The 18,476-nt window shown below is 37.8% G+C and overlaps 1 protein-coding gene across 2 annotated transcripts in view; it reads right to left on the bottom strand.

Moving 5' to 3' along the window:
* MKRN2 (makorin ring finger protein 2) overlaps nt 1-18,476 on the bottom strand; it is a 48,689-nt gene that overhangs the window by 18,038 nt on the left and 12,175 nt on the right. For both annotated transcript variants that reach the window (XM_037802329.1, XM_037802335.1), the window contains exons 2-3: nt 2,028-2,156; nt 862-1,043 (exon numbers count right to left, since the gene is read on the bottom strand). In XM_037802329.1, coding sequence (XP_037658257.1) covers nt 862-1,043; nt 2,028-2,156 — 311 coding nt within the window. The remainder of the gene's footprint in view (nt 1-861; nt 1,044-2,027; nt 2,157-18,476) is intronic.

The raw sequence follows: 18,476 nt of genomic DNA, 5'->3' as shown, positions 1-18,476 counted from the left end.
TGAAGTCATGTGAAAATATAAAGGCAGGGCAGAAGGGAATTTAGAATGAGGTCAACAGAATTCAGTGGTTTTCTTTACATCAGTAAAGTCACTTCTCATTTTAAAGTGAATAGAGGATATCTTTGGGACCTGAAGTCAGTATTAAATGACAACCCCTTTCTCACATCGGAAGCTACTGCTTTCCCATTGCACATACTTCCAAGCTTTTTTAGAGGTAACAAATTTGATTGATCACTTGTTTGCTTAGGATGCCATCTGCCTATTTTATGCTGCACAACTTCAAGAATGAGAAATCCCTTCAACTGGTGAGAATCAGTCAATAAAAACAACTTTTACAATTTATAGCCTTTCCCCCAAATCCTATTCTAGGGTAGAGACCACGCCCCAAATCCCAACATACTATTTTATTTCCAAAAGTACAACCTAAAAGAGCAAACAGTGGCTCAGCATAAGAACTAAAAGACTATGAGTTGACCTAAAAGTCAAATGGTGAAATATGCTCATTTATCAAAATATTTAACCTTGAAATGAGTAGCTTGGTGCTTCTCAACCAATTGGGCAGATACCCTATGCAGATAGCAGTTACACACTGACAAAAAATCACTTTCGCTGTTTGCCAGTACAAATGTGGGGCTCAGCCCAGCTTTGGGCATGAGGCTGAATTCATCATCCGAAAGCTGTGTGGTTAAGTGAGTGCATTTTCAGAACAGTTCTGGTATCTCCACATATGGACAATTTGAAGAGGTATTAGGTTAGGAGGTCTCTTGATAAGAGGTCAGAAAGGAGTATCAAGAACAAGCAAGTGGGCAGGGAGGAGTGTGCTTTTCAAAAAGAGGCAGTGAAAGGATTCTGCTCACTCACTTCGATCTCTAAGTACCAATGTTCTCTTTTCACGTTTCCCAGGTTCGTTTAAGTTAGTTTTCATAATAGATGCAGTGAGGTCGGAAGGAGGATGAGGGCTGTGGAAACCCGAGGAGGGCATGCTGTGGGGCATGGTGCCCACGGCACCAACAGCTGCAGCAGAGGGCCTCGTGTGATCATATCTAAACAAAACACACAGCAGAAGCATTAATGGACACTCCCCACACAGGCCTCCTCCACTCCCCAGACAGGGAACATCCCTCCTCCTGCTCCATGTGTTGAGGCAGAGAATGAGACAAGCTTTTCCAATACTTTAATCTATAAAAGGTTTACCCATTAGTAAGAACCACCTTCCAGAATCAGAGGCACACTCTGACCCAGACCACCCTGAGACAGCCCAAAAATTCCAACCCAATGTTGAACTGAGACTCCTGATACCCAATCCAGTGTTCTTTTGGGAATGCTGACAGTGGCCAACATAACAGCCGGCAAACGGCCTCTACGTGCCTGTCACTCTGGGCACTCACTGCAGGGGGGTGGCAGGGAGGCCAGCTTCTGTCATCCCCACACAGCTCAGCATGAGGGAGGGAAGGCAGCTTTGCAGGCCAGCAAGGAACAGAGAAGCTCTTCATTACAAAAGCACAGGAACAGGATTTTGGAATTTTTTTCCTGTCTAGAAGTTATAAAACCTTGCCTCCAGATGTCAATGAAAAAAAAGAAGAATCTACATACACATAAATATTCACTGCAGGGGTACTTGTAGCAAAAACACTGAAAGCTGCTTAAATACCTAACAGAGAAATAGTTAATAAAATGATGGTAGATTAAGATTATGAAACATAAAATCAGAAGACAAAATTAGTTTCCTACAGCAAAGGAAAAAGCTTGACATGTTAAGTGGGAAAAAAAGCAAGACATAAAATCTTATGTATACCCTGAATGCAACTATATAGTCATAAAAATAGAGTCCAAAAAGTGATTTTAAAAAATTAAAATTATTGTTTAGAACACTGAAACTATGTTTTAAAGTTGTTTGCCATATTTCTTGTAATGTTGTCATATTACTTTTAAATTAAAATCTCCATCAGGACCCATGCTGAAAGATTTGAATCCCTGATAGTATGCAACTCAAGTCTATCAGGTGGGGATGGTTGCGGGGTTCTTGCCTGCAACGAGTTCCGTAGGCACAATAACCCTTCTGGTAGTATTTGCAGATGGTGGATGGCCTGCTGTTGGCCAAGTCATGTGAGAACAGGCACTGGTTTCCTTCCCGACACACACCATGCATAAAATACCTGAGAAGACAAGCAGACACAAAAACTTTTAGAAGCACACTTTGCTTTATAAAGTCATCATATTCTTGAACCTGGCACACAAGTATTAATTAAGCATATTTTATGTGACAAGGCTCTATTAAGCACTGGAGATACACATATTTCCTTGATTCTAACACAGAATCACCACAACTGATTCAATGACAGCTTTTCTGGAAGAAAAATAAATGATCCCATTTGTTTCTATTTTAAGATATATGCTCCTGATTTTACATATGTTAAAAATATAAATTCTGAGCCTTATAGTTAAGAAGATACTCTATGAAAAACTGCACTCTGTTCTCATGGAGCTTAAAGGGTATGGCTGTAATGGAGTCAGAGTGACCTAAGCTCGGACCCAGTCATAACACCTACGGACAAGTCATATAACCAACTTCTCTGGAACTCAGTACTGTCATCTAAAAAATGAAGATTACACTATCTGCTTCACTGGGTTGTGGTGAGGACCAAATAAGATACTACAGCATCAAAAGATATATGTAAGAATGTTCCACCAAGATATCCACTTCTGGCCCTGAAGGAGTAAACTGGTACAGAATAACTGAGAGATCATCTAATTCTGTCCAGCCAAAGCAGAAACCTCATTGAATGTTCAGAGTAAGTCGTAAAGAGATCCCAGAAGGGACATACCTTGGTATTAAGGCTCAACTACTCCTAGAGTAAAGAATATTTTAGACCTGCCCTATTAAAGCTTAAAAACAAGCTTCCAAAAGGACCGAATTGACTAGCAGTCAGTCAAAATAAACTTCAATACTCTTTAGAGGAAGACAATAAAATCCAAATGATCACCATTCACAATGTTTCGCACCCAATCAAAAGTTACTAGACATGATAAAAAGCAGGGAAAAGTGACCCATCTCCACAGGAAAAACGTGATGAATTAATATGCAAAGACTTTAAGAACAGCTATTATGAACCTGTTCAAGATGCTCAAAGATTTAAAGGAAAACAAGAATATAATGTAGAAAGAAATGGAAAATATAAAAAGGAATCAAATGGAATTTCTAAAAATGAGAAATGTAATTTCTGAAATGAAAAATACCCTGGATGAGCATTACAGATTAGAAAGAATAAAAGATCAGAGAACTTAAAGACATAGCAATAAAAATTATCCAAGCAAGCACCGGGAGGGAGGGAGAGAGGAAGGAAGGGAGGAGAGAAGGAAGGAAGGAGGGAGATTGATTCTTGCTTCTGGCTATAAAGGAGTAACTGGTATGGAATTTGCCCTCCCATTAAACAAAATATAAAAAACAACCTCTTTCAGACAATGGACAAAAGGCAACCCAAGACTGGTATTGAAAGACGGAAAACAAGTGAGTTGAGTTCCTTGTTAAGCCTAGTTTACTGTCTGGAGGCATATTCCGGACCACGGTGCAAGGAGGAGAATCACAGCAAAGCACAATGGTCTTGCTGAGTTGGAGACAGAGCAGCATTCAGGGAGGGACTGACTTTTGATAAAAGTGCCAAGGTAATTCAACGGAAAAAGGACAATCTTTTCAACCAACAATGCTGGACCAGATACATATTTAGAAAAAAAGAAAAACTCAAATATTATGTCTGCTGAAGTGACACAATATGAAGTACACAAAATGATGTATTCTAACTAAAAATATTTAACTTGAATCCAATAAAACTTTGGGTTCAACTCTCAGTTTTCAGGAAATACAGCAGATTGGGAACAAGCTAAAAGAGCATGAGGAAGAAACCAGATAAATACAAAAGAAGAGGCAGTGTGTATGACCTGACCTTGTTTCCTTAACAACTCAGTGTCATGAAAAAAAGGGGGGCTGAGTTAGGAAAATAGTTTGGCAGTTTCTTAAAACCTGAAACATAAATTTACCACACAACCCACAATTCCAGACTTATGTATCTACCCAAGATAACTGAAAATGTACCTATACAAAGATTTGTACGCAAATGTTCACAGCAGCACTATTCATAATAGCCCACAAGTAGAAACCACCCAAATGTCCATCAACTGTGAAATCATAAATAAAATTTAATATATCCACAAGAGAATATTATTTGGCAATAAAATAGAAATAAAGTATTGGTACATGCTGTGACATGGATAAATCTCAAAAATGTTGTGCTAAGTAGAAGAAGCTCAACACTAAAGACACAAGGCATAATTCCATTTATATGAATGTCAATAAAAGGTTAGACTATAGAGACAGAAAGTAGATTAATGGTTCCCCAGGGTTGGGGAAAAGAGGGATGAAGTGACTGCAAATGGGCACAAAGGATATTTTAGGGATGATGGAAATGTTCTAAAGTTTGATTGTAAATTTTACTAAAACATTTTTACTAAAAATCTTTGAATTGTACAGTTAAAATGACTGCATTTTTGGTATGTAAATAAAGCTGCTAAAAAGAAAAAAGAAAAGAAAGGAGGGAGCTGCACTAGGTTAGTAGGCAGAACAAAAGAGACATAAAAACCAGATAAAAAATGTCCTGGATTATATTCCACATTATGTTACAGACTAGCTGTGAAAGATGTTTGGAGGACAATTGGGGAAATCTGAGTAGAGACTATTTATATATACTATATACTGAGTAGAGTAATCAATAGAATGAAAATTGAAGATTATTAACTGAAAAGAGAAGATTATCTAATAGCATATACAGTATGATCTCATTTTGGTAAAAAATCATAAACATATACATATGTATTTTTAAAACCTGTAAAGATATATAATGGTGTGTTAAGAATGGCAATTCTTGAGGATAAGGTATATAGTATTTTTATTTCCTTTTCTGTGGTCTTCACTTTCTAACATTTCTACCACTAACATTTACTGCTTTTGAAATAATAAAGGTCGTCTTAGTTTAAAAAAATTACAAAGACTATCCAATACTGGCAAGGGTATGAGTACAACAAAAAAACTGTATGCAAAATGCCCAATACAGTACCTATCCCACAGTAGATACCCCAAAACTTCTGTGCTTACTAAAGTAGTAAAAGTCACTGACAATTAAATTGACAGCTGGTTAAAAAACAGTGAGGTGTGCTTTATTAAAAATGTATGCAGATATTAAAGGATTATTATACACCATGACTAAGTAAGTCGAATCTGAAATATATTCCCAGGAGAACTGAAAAAGAAGATGTACATAAATATTTATAGTAGGAGTTATCATAGTAGCCAGAAAGTGCAAACAACCAGGATGTCCATTATCTAATGAATGGATAAACAAGATATGGCATGTCCTTACAAAGGAATATTATTCTGCCATAAATAGGAATGATTTACTAATGCATGCTGCTACTTGGTATCTTGGAAACATCATGTTACGTGAAAGAAACTAGCTACCGAAGTCCACACACTGTAGGATTCCATTTATGTGACCTGTCCAGAATAGGCAAATCCACTTCACTTAAAGCAGATTAGTAGCTGTCAGGCTGGGGAAAGGGGTAATGGGGCATGACTGCTTGATGGGTAAAGGGTTCCTTCTGGAGGTTATGAAAGTGTTCTGTAATTAGATAGTGATGGTTGTACAACAGTGAGAATATGCTGGAAGTCACTGAATTATACACTTTAAAATAGTTAAAATGGGGAATTTTACCTCAATAAAAAGAAATTATTCTCAAAAAAAAAAAAATATATGCAGAATGTTGGGGAAGCAGAGAGTAGATATACCACTGGCTGAGGGCAGGTATGGGAGGGCAACAGGGAAGGCGATACTGGAGCAGAGCATGGAGAAACAAAGAAGGGTGCAAAGTGGAAAGGGCCAGTGGGAGGAGTATGGGCCAGGGAGGACAGCAGCAAGTAAAAAGGCAGAGAAGTGTGTCACATGGTGAAGGGGTGTGAGGGGGCCTGAGAGGTGAGGATGGATTGTATTACCCTAATCGTGCTCCAAGAAACCCTGGTGTCAGCTGAAATACTGGTGTGTCTCAAAACCAGGGGTACAGGGCCCAAAGTCAAGAAGCTTAGGAAAGCACAGCATCTAGTCTTTTCTCAGAGATTTACAACAGGCAGCAACTGAGAAAAGGTTCTGAGAGTCCTGTAGTAAAGAAAACTGTTTACTCTTATCAAACACACCCTTTCCCAGGCCTTCTTCTAAAAGGTCACTTGTGAGGCAGGGCAGAAGACAGACTGGAGAGGGCTGAAACTGTAGGCAAGGAAACAGGTCATTAGAAGTTACACAGCATCCACACTAGGAGGGCCTTAATTGTCAGTTTATTAATAGCTGAGGAATTCCAGCTACAAAACTCTTTTTTGTGAAGGGGCTTCATCTGTAAACCCATGTTTTAGCCTATCATTAAAAAGACATAACAATGAGAGAGTTATGAAAGCTGTAAGAGAAAAGCAACAAGTTATGTAAAGGGGAATCCCAATAAGATTAAGGTTCAATTTCTTTATGCTGCAGAAACAGTGTGTTTGCTACTAAAGATAAGCTGGTATCTAATCAAATATGAATATTACAGATTTAGGATGTTAAATTTTAACCCCATGGTAAATAACCATGCAAAAGATACATGAAAAATACATTCAGAAAGAAATGAGAAGGGACCATAAATGGTATGATACAAAAAGTCAAATAAATATGGAAGGAGGCATTAGCAGAAGAACTGAGGGTCAAAAAAGGTATAAGACTTACAAGCACAAAAGAGCAAAATGGCAAAAGAAAGTCACCCTGAATTATCAGTAGCTACTTTATATGTAAATAGATTAAACTCCCCAGACAAAAGGCAAACATAGGCAGAACGGATGAAAAAGCATGACCCAGCATGCTAAGGTGTTACAACAGAACACCTTAGACCCAACAACACAAGTAGGTTGAAAGTGAAAGGATGGAAAAAGATATTCCACCCAAATAATAACCAAAAGAGAGCTGCGGTAGCTATGCTAATATGAGACAAAATAGACATTAAGTCAAAATCTATTTCAGGAGACAAAGGACACTATTTATTAATAAAAAGAGTCAATCCACAAAGAAGAAATAACAATCATAAGCATATAGACACCCAATCATAGTGGCCTCAAACAGATAAGGCATACAGTGGCAAAACTGAAGGGAAAAATAGACAACTCTACAGTAATACTTGGAGACTTCAATACACCACTTTCATCAATGGAAAAAACATCTAGAGGTAAGATCAATAAGGAAATAGAAGACTTGAACAATACTCTGAACCAGCTAGACCTAAAAGACGTGTATAGAACACTGCACCCAACACAAACAGAATATATATTCTTCTCAAGTGTACATGGATCAGTTTCCAGAAAAGACCATATGTTGGGTCACAAAAAAATCTAATTGATAAATTAAAGTATCAAAATCAAACAATGCATCTTCTCCAACCACAATGGAATGAACCTACTAATCAAGAGCAGAGGGGAAAATGGAAAATTCACAAATATGTGGAAATTAAACAGTGTACTCTTAAGCAACCTACAGGTTCAAAGAAATCACAACAGAAATTAAAGTATCTTGAGGCAAATGAAAATGAAAAGATAACATACCAAAACTCAGGAGTGTGGCAAAGGTGGTGCTGAGAAGGAAATTTACAGCCCTAAATGCTGACCTTAAAAAAGAAAGTGTTCCCTCTAAGATCAGCAACATGACAATGATGCCCACTGTGACCACTGTTATTCAAGCTTGTACTGAAAGTTCTAGCTAGAGCAATTAGGCAAGAAAAAAGAAATAAAAGAGATCAAAATTGGAAAGGAAGAATGGAAACTTTCCCTATTTGCAGATGATATAATCCTATATACAGGAAATCCTGAAAAATTCACAACAAAGCTCCTACAGCTAATAAATGAATTCAGCAAAGTGGAGGGGGACAAGAGCAACACCCAAATATCAGCAGTGTTTCTACACACAAGCAACAGACAATCTGAAGCAGAAACCTAGAAAAAAATTCCATTCATAATAACTACTAAAATAATGAAATATCTAGGAATAAACTAACCAAGGATGTAAAGGACTCATACACAGAACACTACAAAACACTACCAAAAGAAATTAAAGAAGACAGGAATAAATGGAAGGGAATTCCGTGATTATGGATTGGAAGACTAAATATCATAAAGATGTCAATTCTACCCAAAGTGATTTACAGATTCAACACAATCCCAAACAAAATTCCAACAATCTTCTTTGTAGAAATGGAAAAGCCAATCATTAAACTTATATGGAAGTTTAAGGGGCCCCAAATAACCAAAGCCATCTTGAAAAAAGAAGAACAAAGTTGGAGGACTCACACTTCCCAATCTTAAAACTTATTACAAAGCTACAGTAATCAAAACAGCATGGTACTGGCAAAAGGACAGACATACAGACCAATGAAATCAAACTGACAGTTCAGAAATAGACCCTCATGTTTATGGCCAACAAAAATCAACTCAAAATGGATCACAGACCTAAGTATAAGAATCGGAACCATAAAACTTCTAGAAGAAAATGTAGGAAAGCATCTTCAGGACCGTGTATTAGGCAGTGGTTCCTTAGACACCCCCCTCCCCCAAAGCACAAGCAAACAAACAAACAAATAAATACATGGGACCTCATCAAAAGTTTTTGTAATGGATGGTGGTGACGGTAGCACAACACTGTGATTGTAATTAACAACAGTGAAATATATATCTGAGTGTAATTAAAAGGGGAAATGTTAAGATTGTATATGGTAACAGAATAAAAATTAAAAAAAAAAAAAATCCATGAACTATACTACACAGTGAACCCTAAGTATAAAAAAATTTCTTTTAACTTTGTGCGTCAAAAGGACTTTAACATGAAAGTAAAAAGACAGCCTACTCTACAGGAGAAAATATTTGTAAACCATATATCTGATAAGGGTTTAACATCCAGAATACATAAAGAAACTCAACAATAAAAAGACAAAAAACCTATTTTTAAAAATGTGCAAAAGACTTGAATAGACATTTCTCCAAAGAAACACAAATGGCCAAAAAGCATATGCTCTACAGTATTAGCTATTAGGGAAATGCAAATCAAAATCATAATGAGACACCATTTCACACCCACCAGAATGCACCTTTTGAAAAACAGAAAACTACAAGTGTTGGAGAGGATGTGGAGAAACAGGAACACTCATTCATTCTTGCTGGGAATCTAAAATGGTATAACCGCAGTTTGGCGGGTCCTCAGAGAATTCAGTACAACACTACCAATATGACCCAGCAATCCCATTTTTAGGAATATACCCCCAAAGAATTGAAAGCAGGGACTTGAACAGGTATTTGCAAGCCAATGTTCAAAGTGACATTATTCACAAGTGCCAAAAGATGGATGCAACCCAAGTGTCCATCAACTGATGAATGGATAAATAAAATGTGGCATATATACACAAAAGAATATTATTCAGCCTTAAAAGGAATGAAGTTCTGATTCACGCAACAAGATGAACCTTGAAGATACTGTGTTGAGTGAAAAAAAGCCAGATTCAAAAGGACAAATACTGAATGACCTCACTGATATGAAATAATCCGAGTAAACAAACTCATGGAGTCAGAATCTAGAATAAGGGTTACTAGAGGATGTGGTGGGGCTAAGAAATGGGGAGGTGATACTTAAATTGCACAGAATTTCTATTTGGGTCGATGGAAAAGTTTTGGTAATGGATGGTGGTGATGGTAGTACAACATTGTGAATGTAATTAACACAACTGAATTATATATTTGAATGTAGTGTAAAGGAGAAATTTTAGGTTGTATGTGTTACTAGAATAAAGATTTTAAAAAAACACATAGGACTGTACAACACAGTGAATACTATTTTCAACAGTGGACTATAGTTAACAGTACAGTTACAAAAATGTTCTTTCATAAATTGTAACAAATGTACCACCACACTAAAGCAAGGTGTTAAAAGAATGGTATATGGTATGGGAACTGGGTATTTTATGCATGATTTCTATAAACCTACAACATCTCTAAAAAAAAATTAGTATAGAAAATTTCAAATATACACAGAAGCAGACAGAATAGTAGGATGAACTCGTGAAACGTACTGATCACCAGCTTTCACAATTATCAACTCATGAGCAATCTGGTTTTATTTCTATGCCCACCCATTTTTTCCCTCTTTTACATCATTTTGACAATTTGTTTTTCAGGAGAGATAACTCCCATACCCCGTGAGTGAAGACTTTTGGGCCAGGAGGAACCCATTCCACCTCTGAACAAGTATATTATGAGAAATAAATGAAATGAGAAAAAATATAAAAGATCTGACAAATAGTAACTATCAATACTCTGTTCAGTACTTCACTATCTTTATCTCAGTAATATTATTATTACCCACATCATGCAAATAGGAAAACTGAGGTTCAGAAAGGTGAAACGACTTACAGAATATCTAATTGCTAGGTATGGGATAAAATGGGGACTCCAGCTCTGGTATTCCTTGACCTTTTCCCACCAATATTATTTCCCCATCACTCTGCCATTGTCCCCTATCTAAAAAGCTGTACCTCATAACCTGCCCTCCTCCCTCATCTTTCACCCCACTGAATTATTATAACCCACTTTCTTGACGGACCAGCTTGAATCCTGGCTAATCCAAGAAGCCTCCTCCAGCCCCTGTTGCCCACAGTGAGTGCTCCCTCCTCTAACCTTGGACACTCACTGGTGGCAGCCACACAGCATGGTGCTTCCCATTCTGGGGTCCTTGAACATGTATGTAGTTGGGACCATATGTCTCTAATGAAGTATATCTGGGAATAACCTCAGGAAGGCCTGGCTGGTGATGTCTCATGACTGAACACAGAAAGCTTAAACCTAGTCAATTATATTGTTCTGTCTGGAACTATCAAGAAAGGCTTGACTGGTGGAGAATGCAGGGGTATTGGCCTGCTCTATCTCAATGGTTGCTAACATGCCCACAGACATAGGGGACTGGTGGTTTGATGCGCTGAGCCCTCTACCACAGGATTTACCCTTGGGAAGACCGTTGCTGCAAAGGAGAGGCTAGGCCTCCCTATAATTGTGCCTAAGAGCCTCCTCCCGAATGTCTCTTTGTTGCTCAGATGTGGCCCTCTCTCTCTAGCTAAGCCAACTTGAAACATGAAATCACTGCCCTCCCCCCTACGTGGGATCAGACACCCAGGTAGTGAATCTCCCTGGCAACATGGAATATGACTCCCGGGCAGGAATGTAGACCTGGCATCGTGGGATGGAGAACATCTTCTTGACCAAAAGGGGGAAATGAAAGGAAATGAAATAAGCTTCAGTGGCAGAGAGATTTCAAAAGGAGCTGAGAGGTCCCTCTGGTGGGCACTCTCACGCACAATATAGACAACCCTTTTTGGGTTCTAATGAATTGGGGTAGCTGGTGGTAGATACCTGAAACTATTGAACTACAACCCAGAACCCATGAATCTTGAAGACAATTGTATAAAAATGTAGCTTACGAGGGGGGACAATGGGATTGGGAAAGCCATAAGGACCACACTCCCCTTTGTCTAGTTTATGGATGGATGAGTAGAAAAATAGGGGAAGGAAACAAACAAACAAACAGACAAAGGTACCCAGTGTTCTTTTTTACTTTAATTGCTCTTTTTCACTTTAATTATTATTCTTGTTATTTTTGTGTGTGTGGTAATGAAGGTGTCAGGGATTGATTTAGGTGATGAATGTACAACTATGTAATGGTACTGTGAACAATCGAATGTACGATTTGTTTTGTATGACCGCGTGGTATGTGAATATATCTCAAAAAAATGAAGATTAAAAAAAAAAAAAAAAGACCAAAAAAAAAAAAAAAAGCAACCAACCAAAGAGGTTGATGAAGAAACCTTGAGGGCAATATATCGAGTGAAATAAGTCAGACACATAAGGACAAATATTATATGGTCTCACTGATGTGAACTAATTAGAATACGTAAACTCATAGGCATGAAATATAAGTTACCAGGATACAGAATGAGGCTAAAGAATGCAGAGCAGTTGCTTATTATGAACAGATTGTTTAACTGGGTTGAACTTAAGTGTTTGGAAATAGACAGGTGATGGTAGCACGTTATTTTGAGAATAACGAACAGTGCTGAATGGTGTGTGAATGTAGTGGAAAGGGGAAGCTTAGAGTCAAAGTATGTCACCAGAAGGAAAGTTGGAGCTTAAAAATGGGAATGTATAAAACAGCGAATCTTGTGGTGCACAATGTCCATGATTAACTGTACAAATATTCGAAATCTCTTTCATGAACTAGAACAAATATATGACACTATAACTAGAAGTTAATAATAGGTATATACGGAAAAATATACCTATTGCAAACTACGTACTACAATTAGTAGTATTTTAACATTCTTTCATCAACATTAACAAATGTACTATACCAATACTATGAGTCAATAATGGAGGGGGGAGGTGATTAGGGGTATGGGAGGATTTGAGTTTTCTTTTTTTGTCTTTATTTCTTTTCTGGAGTAATGAAAATGTCCTAAAAATTGAAAAAAAAAATTGTGGTGATGGATGCACAGCTGTATGATGGTACCGTGGGCAGCTGATTATACACTTTGGATCTCTGGATGATTATATGGTATGGAACAATCTCAATAAAACAAAAATTAAAAATATATATTTATATATTTTTATTTGCATATACAAATTTCAAGGTTTATGCACTCTTGTAGTTGAAAATTTGAGAATATTTGGATAAAAAACTGCTTTGAAAATTTTAAATATTTGAAGATAGGGTATAGTTACCAACACCATTTAACCACTATTTCTAACCATCCTGTCAGTCAGCCATAGCATCCATTCATACTAATGATGAATAAAACAGTTTCAGGTCAAAAAAAAAAAAAAAAGAAGCGACCTTCAAAATTTTCTGTTGAAATGCATTACTTCACTATATAAAATCATATTTATTTAACGTGGTCCCATAAGTGAATATCCTTGTTCTTAGGCAATTACATGGGAGTATTAAGTGTTCAAGGAGTATGATGTATGCAACCTACTCGCAAATGTTTAGAGATAGGTAGGTAGGTAGGTAGGTAGGTAGACAGATGGATAGAATGACATGGCAAATGTGGCAAAACGTTAAAAGTTGGTAGATCAGGTTATCTGTATGGATGATGTATTGTAGTTCTCTGTATGGGTTTTGTATTATTTTTACTACAGTCCTGTAAGTTTGAAATTATTTGAAAAAACAAAGTTTGATTAAAAAATCACATTTACCCAAAAAAAAAAAATTGAATTTACCAACAATAACAGCAAAAGAGTAACATGCCAGAAGAAACCATCCCTTATCTGCTGCTTGAGGCCATGTGTCTCAACGTGGTCTGGGACTGCAGCTGCCATCCTGGGACCATGAGAGGACTTAGCTGAAGAGAACACAAGAGGAATGCAAAGCAGAAGGATAGAAGGAAACTGGATGCTTGATGGTGTCATTAAACCTCTGATTTCATCAATACTGAATCTGGCAAACTAGGCATTCCTCTGTTCGAAACTTATAAAGGAACTTTAAAAAAGGCCAATACTTATTTTTAGAGTGAGCAGAAAAGAGTTAACATAGCAGGCCTGAGACTGCTCTCCTCATACAGGCCTGCTTGCAAGGCTGGCCCTTGGTTGGCATCTGGAAACATGGTCAGTAAGCAGTTCTCTACACTGATAAAACACTTTCCCCATAAGTGTTAAGATAAGGGTGGCCCACTGTGTCTAAACTTTTGTACAAACAATGAGGTTTATGCTGAACGCCTCTGGAAGTCTAGGGTTTTGGTTCATGTTAGGCAGAGGGTGCCTATGTGGCTAGCCCCAGGTAAATACCCTTGGCACTGAGTCTAATGGGCTTCCCTGGGCAGAGACATGGCACCTGTGTGGTTGCACTTCTGTTGCTGGTGGAGGGTGTACTCTGTGACCCCTCTTGGGAGGGAAAGAGCATAAGAAAGCCTGCATGTGGATTCCTCGTCTCTGCCTATGTCTTTCCCCCTTTGATTCAGCTGTGTCTCCTTACATCACTGTAATGTATCTTAGCCTTGAGTACAATACGCTGAGTCCCATGAGTATTTCTACTCAATCTCCAAATGTGGGTGTGGTCCTGCAGTCCCTGACACAAAAGTATTTTATATTCTAAAAACTCTGATAATTCCTTTTCAGTACACAACTCAATTTCAATTCCTCTGAGATATGATAATCTTTCATCTTTGAAGGCATAATAGAAAAAAAAAAAAATCAGTGCCAAGAGCCAAGTCTGAATGACAAAAGTATCAAGATTGGTAAATCTTAAATACTGCAAGAGAAGGGGTTCAAAGTGGCTATATAAATAGCTAAAAAAATATGAGCTCTAGAGAAACTTCCAGGGAAGATGATGAAGCAGGGATCTGCAGCACTCAGTCCTTCCACCAAAACAACTATTAAACAGGCAGGAACTGTCTGAAATAACTATTTTGAAACTCCAGAGGTCAGAACACTATACAGCCTCCAGGGAAGAGCAGAAGAAAGAGGCTGATAAATTATGGTAAGAAACAGTAAACTGTTCTCTCCGTGCAGTGGCTACTGGCACCCATCCCCAACTCACGTGGCAGGCCACTACAGGGTCCAGTCCCTGCTGATGGAAAGGGACATAAAATCCTTTTCTCCAAGAACAGGATGGGCACAGACAATCACTGATCATGGCTTTTGATTAGTAAATTTGGATTGTTGGGGCCTGACTCTAAGGGCAGCTATTATTTCAAGCTGCCTACAGCAGGAGCCATTGTCTCAACCCTCTGCAGACATGGGCAGAGACAGTAGAGATTTAAAGATGCAGCACTTCCTCAGGGCTGCAGGGAACACTTCGCTGAAGGGCTGCATTTGCCAAGCAGGCCAGGAAAGCTCAGCTTTGGGGAACTACTGGAGAAGCTCTTGGCACCCTTCCTGATCCCTTTCCCAGGACACTTTGGGACAAGTCTATGCCCCCTTCATGGGTCCCTGACCCTGATTTGGCTGGGAAAGACTGACTTGGGAAAGTTCTCTCCAGGGTGTCCCTTCTTCCAGAATTTGCACTCCAGGCAAAAGCAGCTTGAGACAATGGAAGGAGAGTTAGAAACTATATAGGCAAACAGTCTGCCAGCTTCAAACACCCGGGAGAGGGAAGTCTGTCTCCTAAGAAACAGAGTGGACAACCAAATTTCTGTGAACAGGGGAACTCCAAAACAACTAAAAATCAGAAGCCCAGGACAAGACAGAGGAGCAGTATGATAGGGAAAACTCTGCATACTGCATTTGACTATGACAGACCTTCCTGAAAGGAGGGCTGAAGCTCAAGAAAATCTCTGTAACCAGCTGGATATAAAACCAAGAAACAGACATTTCAGGGAATAAATCCTATAGTTAATATTTTAAAATATTAAAATGTACAGTGTGCAACAAGAGTACAAGACAAAGAAACAGGAAATGATGGCACATCCAAAGGAAGAAAATAAAAATATAGAAAAGCCCAACAAAGAGAATGTAGAAACACTGAACAAAGCCTTTAAAAAATGATCTTAAAAATGCTCAAGGTGATGAAGGAAAATACAGAGAAAGAACTAAAGGATATCAGAAAAACAATGAAGAAGCAATATGAGAATCTAAGCAAAGAGACAGTAATTTTAAAAATGAATCAAACAGAACTACTGGAGTTGAAGACCACAATAATTGAAATGAAAAATGCCCAGGAGGGGTTCAAGAGCAGCTTGGAGCTGGCAGAAGAAAGAATCAGTGATCCTGAAAACAAGACACTTGAAATGAATCAGGCTGAGGAGCAGAAAGAAAAAAAAAGAAATACTAAAAGCAAAACTAGCCTAAGACACCTCTGGAACACCATCAAGTGCACTAATATATGCATTATAGGAGTCCCAGAAGAAGAAAGAGAAAAAGGGAACAGAAGGAATATTCAAAGAAATTATGACAGAGAACTTCTCAAACTTAGCAAAAGAGGTGAATATGCACATCCAAGAAGCTCAGAGAATGACAACAGGATAAATATGAAGAAAAATACACCCCATCATATACTGATTAGACCATCAAGTGCAAAGGAGCAGGAGAGAGTTCTGAAAGCTGCAAGAGAAAAGCAATGTGTTATGTACACAGGAGCCCCAGTTAGACTGAGTGCCAATTTCTCATCAGAAACCACGGAGGCAAGAAAGCAATGGGTTGAAATACTTAAAGTGCTGGAAGAAAACAAATTCCAGTCAAAAATTTCTGGTGAAAACTCTTTAACAAATGAGGGTAAGATTAAGACATTCTCAGATAAACAAAAGTTGAGGGAGGTCATCACCACTAGGCGTGCCGCAAGCAAAGCTAAAGGGAGATCTTCAGGCTAAAAGGAAAGGACACTAGACAGTGGTTCAAAGTGGCATAAAGAAATAAAGACCTGCAGTAAAGGTAACTATTTGGGTAACTAAATGCCCATATTATTGTAGTGTACTGTTCAGCATGTAACTCTATATCTTATTTCCTACAGGTGCTAAAATGCAAATACATAAAAAGTAATCATAAACCTAGGTTTATGGGCATACAATGTACAAAGATACAAGCGGTAACAAGTATAAAAAAATGGTAAGGGGACACAGAGGTATAGGAAAAGTATATGTGCATGCTTTTGAAGTTAAGTTGGTATCAAACCAAATATGACTGTTATATATTTAGGACTAAATTTTAACCACATGGTAACCACAAAGAAAATAGATGAAAAACATATCTAGATATAAATGAGAAGGCACTCAATATGGTACAATACTGTGGTGGGCTGAAGCTGTTATGTACCCCAGAAAAGACCGTGTTCTTTTAAGCCATTCCTGTGGGACCTTATGATTAGGTTATTTCAACTGAGGAGTTGCCCCAAAGTGGGTCTTAATGCTTTTACTGTAATCCTTTATAAGAGATGAAATTAAGAGAACCTCACAGAGAAAAGTCCCAAAGAAGCTAAGAGAGGAACCACAGAAGCTAGAAGCTGAAAGCAAAGAAACCTGGGAGGAAAGGACTAGCAGACATTGGCCATGTGCCTTCCCAGGTGACAGAGGTATCCTGGATGCCAGCAGCCTGTCTTCAGAGTCCAGGTGTTGTCCTGTGATGCCTTGAGTTGGATGTTTTCATGGCCTATGAACTGTAAATTTTAAGTTTATAAAAATCCCCATTGCTAAAAGCCAACCCACTCCTGGTATATTGCAATCCAGCAGGTTTAGCAAACAGAAACAAACAAAAAAAGGAAATAAATATAAAAGTAGGCATTAACAGCAGTGAGGGACAAAAAAGGTATAAGACTTACAAAGGCTAAATAGCAAAACGGCAGAAGAAAATTCCATTTAAAGAAAGTGACTTTAAATGTAAAGGGATTAAACTCTCCAGTCAAAGGCCGAGATTGGCAGAATGGATAAAAAAGCATGACCTAACTATATGCTGCCTGCAAGAGACTTCCCTTAAATTCAAAGATACAAGTAGGTTGAAGGTAAAAGGATAAAAAAATATGTAAGATGCAAATAGTAACCAAAAGACAGCTGGGGGTGGCTATACTAATATCGCATAAAAAACAGTTTAAGTCAAAAACAGTAACAAGGGATAAAGATGGTCATTATGTACTGATAAAGAGGACAATTCAACAGCAAGATGTAACAACTATAAATACATATGCTCCTAACAGCAGAGTCACAAACTACATGAAGCAAATACCAATGGTTTGAAGGGAGAAACTGGAGGTTCTACATTAATGAGACTTTAACACAACACTCTCAATAATGGATAAAAAATCCAGTCAGGTCAATAAAAAAGTAAAGGACTTGGATAATACTCTAAACCAACTAGATCTAACAGACATATATAGAACACCTCACCCAACAAAAACAGAATACACATTTTCTGACCATATGTTAGTTCAGAAAACAAGTCCCAATAAATTCAAAAATAATGAAATCATTCAATATATATTCTCCGACCTCAATGGAATGTAGCTAGAAATCAATAACACAGGGAGAAATGGAAAATTCACAAATACGTGGAAATTAAACAACATACTCTTAAATAACCAGTAGGTTAAAGAAGAAATCAAAAGAGAAATTAGGAAATATCTTGAGGCAAATGAAAATGAAAATACAACATACAAAAGCTTATGAGTTGTAGCAAAGGCAGTGCTGAGAGGGAAATTTATAGGGTAAACTTAATGGTATAGGAATGGTCAGGTATCACTATGGTTTGTTAATGTGATTATAAGTATCAGTGACGCACTGAAGGTGAACATGTTTGCAAATGGTTGTTTAAAGGCATGTGTTCCGGTTTGCTAATGCTACCATTAAGCAAAATACCAGAAATGGATTGGCTGTTATAAAGGGGGTTTATTTGATTCAAATTAACC

The sequence above is a fragment of the Choloepus didactylus genome, chromosome 1, assembly GCF_015220235.1.
Source record: "Choloepus didactylus isolate mChoDid1 chromosome 1, mChoDid1.pri, whole genome shotgun sequence".
NCBI classification, from domain to species: domain Eukaryota; kingdom Metazoa; phylum Chordata; class Mammalia; order Pilosa; family Megalonychidae; genus Choloepus; species Choloepus didactylus.
This window is presented reverse-complemented; position numbering and strand designations above follow the sequence as displayed.